The sequence below is a fragment of the Primulina tabacum genome, chromosome 18 (genome assembly GCF_025594145.1).
Source record: "Primulina tabacum isolate GXHZ01 chromosome 18, ASM2559414v2, whole genome shotgun sequence".
NCBI classification, from domain to species: domain Eukaryota; kingdom Viridiplantae; phylum Streptophyta; class Magnoliopsida; order Lamiales; family Gesneriaceae; genus Primulina; species Primulina tabacum.
Window position 1 is genome coordinate 1,445,856 of NC_134567.1, and position 3,887 is coordinate 1,449,742.

At 33.8% G+C, this 3,887-nt stretch overlaps 1 protein-coding gene across 1 annotated transcript; it reads right to left on the bottom strand.

The window, feature by feature from the left end:
• Positions 1 to 671: 671 nt before the first annotated feature.
• On the bottom strand, positions 672 to 2,732 carry LOC142533971 (uncharacterized). Its single transcript, XM_075640913.1, has 2 exons — positions 1,730 to 2,732; positions 672 to 1,622 (listed from the first exon to the last, which is right to left on the bottom strand). The coding sequence occupies exons 1-2, from the start codon at positions 2,199 to 2,201 to the stop codon at positions 1,588 to 1,590; spliced, it is 507 nt and encodes a 168-aa protein (XP_075497028.1). The 5' UTR covers positions 2,202 to 2,732; the 3' UTR covers positions 672 to 1,587.
• Between the last annotated feature and the right edge of the window lie 1,155 nt (positions 2,733 to 3,887).

The following is a 3,887-nucleotide window of genomic DNA, read 5'->3' on the forward strand; positions in this document are numbered from 1 at the left end:
GCTTACGACCTTCTGGTAATTCAACAAGATCCCATACTTCATTATGAGCCATTGATTCCAACTCTTATTTCATGGCATCTAACCATTTATTAGAATTAGTGCCCTTTATGGCTTGTGAAAAAGAAACTGGATCATCATCGATTCCTATATCGAATTCATGTTCTTGAAGATAAACCACATAATCATCAGAAATAGCATGCCTTTTTTGTCTTTCAGACCTTCTTAATGCCATTTCATGTGTTTCATCCACGGCAGGTTCATTGATAATGATTTCATTTATAGGAGTTTGATCATTTACATGTCCTTGCAAGTTGTTTACGGGTTCAACAACTGTAGGAACAACAACATGAGAAAAAGTCTTAGGTAAATGAATATCTACCCTTACTTCTTCAATGTCCACTTTACGTGGCTCTTTACTCCCACTAATGTCATCATTTTCAAAAAACCTAGCATTTCCAGATTCAACAATTCTTGTACTATGGTTAGGACAATAAAATTTATATCCTTTCGATTTTTCTGGATAACCAATGAAAAAACCACTGATTGTTCTTGCATCAAGTTTCTTTTCATGTGGATTATACATTCTTATTTCTGCTGGGCAAGCCCAAACATGCAGGTGCCTTAAACTAGGTTTCCTACTAGTCCTAACGCATGCATCCACAAGGACATGGGTAATGATGATTTACACATCATACTCCTAACCATTTCTAATAAAGTATGGTTACACCTTTCTGCTACACCATTTTGTTGTGGTGTACCTGGCATAGTGTATTGAGCACAAATGCCATGTTTCTCAAGGAATTTAGCAAATGGACCTGGACATTGTCCTGATTCATCATATTTTTCATAATACTCACCACCTCTATCAGATCGAACAATTTCACTTTTCTATCTAATTGTCTTTCAACCTCGTTTATAAATACCTCAAAGGAATTTACTGATTGAGATTTTTCATGTAATAGATAGACATAACCATAACGTGAAAAGTCGTCAATAAAGGTAATGAAATATTTTTCCTTTCCTATAGATGAAATATCAAAAGGCCCACAAATATCGGTGTGTATTATTTCAAGGAGTTGTGTGCTTCTTGTGGATCCTTTCTTTGTGTGTTTTGTTTGTTTTCCTTTAATACAATCCACACAAATGCCAAGATCGGTAAAATCCAAATCTGATAGGATTTCATTCTTTATCAATCTGTCTAATCTTTCTTTGGAGATATGCCCCAAACATTTATGCCACAAGTTAGCAGACCTTTCATTTACTAAACCACGTTTAGTTCCAATATTATGATGCAAGGTTAAAAGAGTCTCGGCGAAGAGATTATCAAGCCTAAATTTATATAAGCCATCACTGATAATACCAGAACCAATGAAAAGATTTTGTTTGAACAAACTGAAACATCCATTTCCAAATTTAAAACAATAACCAACCGAATCAAGTCTTGACAAGGAAACTAAATTGCGAGAAACAGTAGGTACATAAAGAGTTTCAAACAAATCTAAATGATGCCCAGTATCTAGAATTAAACGATATGTTCCAATGGCTTCAACTGGAGCTTTGACTCGATTTCCCATATAAACATACTTTTCATTTGGATTTGTGATTCGGGTCATAAGGAATCCCTGCATCGAATTTGAAACATGAGCGGTACAGCCAGAATCAAGTCACCATATGTTATTAGGAACTTCAACTAAATTTGATTCAAAACATACGAAAGCATGAAACATACCTTTCTTTTCGAACCAAGCCTTACGTTTCAGGCAATCTTTCTGAAAGTGTCCTTGTTTTCCACAAAAACGACACTTAAAATTGTTGTGTTCCTTTTCCTGGATTTGGGCAGATGACTCATTCACCTTATGTAGTCTTTGTTTGCCCTTTCCGTGATTTTTTCCAGCTTTCTTTCTAGCTCCTTGATTGGTTACGAGATGAATAGAATGAGTTCCTTGATTCATAAGTATTGTTTCCTCCTGAACTAGCATACTGTGAAGTTCATTCACTTTCCATTTGTCTTTCATGGTGTTATAGTTCATTTGGAATGAACCATACTCAGATGGTAATGAGTTTATGATAAACTGAACCAGGAAATTCTCATCCACATTCATCCCCAAGGACTTAAGTCTTGCTGCAATGTTCGTCATTTCAATAACATGCTCATGCATGGTACGAGAACCATCAAACTTCATAGTGGTTAAAGTAGCCATTAACGTCCCAGTAAGAGACTTATCAGCAGTTTGGGAACGTTCTAGCTCCCACAAATTTCATAAATTCCTTAGCACTGTCAGTATGAGGAAGAGCAGACTTGATGTTGTTTGCCACACTCATTCACATAAGCATTAAGCTCAGTCTATTTGATATTTCCCAAGCTTCAAGAATGATCTTTTCATCATCACTACTAATATCAGTAATAGCAGCAGGTTTCTCAACTTGAAGTGACAAATCAAGACCCAAAACACCAAGGTGAAATTGGATTTGTTCGCACCAATCAGAGAAGTTGAGACCATTAAACATGGAAATAGATGAAGCATGTGATTGAAGTGAAACAGGAACAGATACTGCAAGAATAATATAATGACCATGTGTTAAATGTTTTGAGTACAACGTAATTACAGATTCAGTACCGATAAATATTAATTTATATTGATGTTCACCTTTGGGTAATACAACAATATATAAACATTATGATGCTTGATAGTATACTGTAATTTGGTAATCAAGATATTTAAGGAAAATTATTTTGTTATCTTTGGATATACAAAATATCTAGCATAATATGTTAATTACCACATTTTATATTCATAAATTTTAAGAACGAATTATCAACCTTTGGGTGATCCGTAAATGCCTTATAGTTATGAATTTTTAATTACCTACTTTTCTAGTTTTATTTCCAAGCATCACATACTTACAGGTAATTAAAGTCTGATTCTATAATTTAGAACTTATTAACTTTATGGTAAGATCACTTTAGTGATTAACAAACCAACATGAAATAAATTCAAATTATATAACTTGAGCAACGTACAAGAATGCATGAAAAGGTCTTGATTTGCCATCATATTTTCAGTAATGTAGACAACATAAACAACTGGCAGCAAATATATTTGACAAATATATATAATCATCAGCACAAAAGTGATTCTCTTTGCAGCGGAATATAATATCATTTAAATTATGAGTTCATGAATTATAATATAAACGAACGAAAAATCACGAGTTCTTAAACCATGCTCTGATAGCACATGTAAAATCTAACATGATTCATGACAAATTATAATTCAAACACATATAGTTTGACATATATATAGATCTTAGAACTTCATAATAATCACATTCCATTAGTTACAAAAATAATTAATTACTAACCTTTGTTTGTCATAGATTCCTTCTGCTGTGCAATTGAAGAAAACGATTTCCCTCTCTTTCCTAATTCTTGAGTCACAGAGCTTTCTTTTGAGTAATAGATTATGATATATGTGCTTCTCTCTTATAGGGAGAGAGAGGACCGTTTCACGTAAAACGAAAAAATGACATGTTTTATCAATGTGTGTTAGTAGTATAAAACCACTTTAACCAATTCAACTTCCAGTAAGTTGAAAAGAAGGTCCTAGAATATCCTTCTTATTCATTTAAAAATAAGCATGGAAGTTGAAAAGAAGGTCCTAGAATATCCTTCTTATTCATTTAAAAATAAGCATTATCTATTAAACCATAAATTAGATATTAAAATATTAATTAAATATCTAATAATAATGTGGCACGTGGGCCACAAAACTAACATCAGGGGTTGGGCAAGGCTTAGGTTGGGTCTAGGCGTGGTCCAGGGTCAGGGAGGTTCTGAGTTGTTCACTGGTTATGTGGATGGAAGGGTCCTTGTTAGCTAGGATGGT

Bases quoted from the DNA above. Each gene is read 5' to 3' on its own strand.
- LOC142533971 (XM_075640913.1), bottom strand. From the start codon at position 2,201: ATGGCTACTTTAACCACTATGAAGTTTGATGGTTCTCGTACCATGCAT. The intron at 1,623-1,729 runs GTATGTTTCATG...AATTCGATGCAG, and splicing joins GGCTTGGTTCGAAAAGAAAG to GGATTCCTTATGACCCGAAT.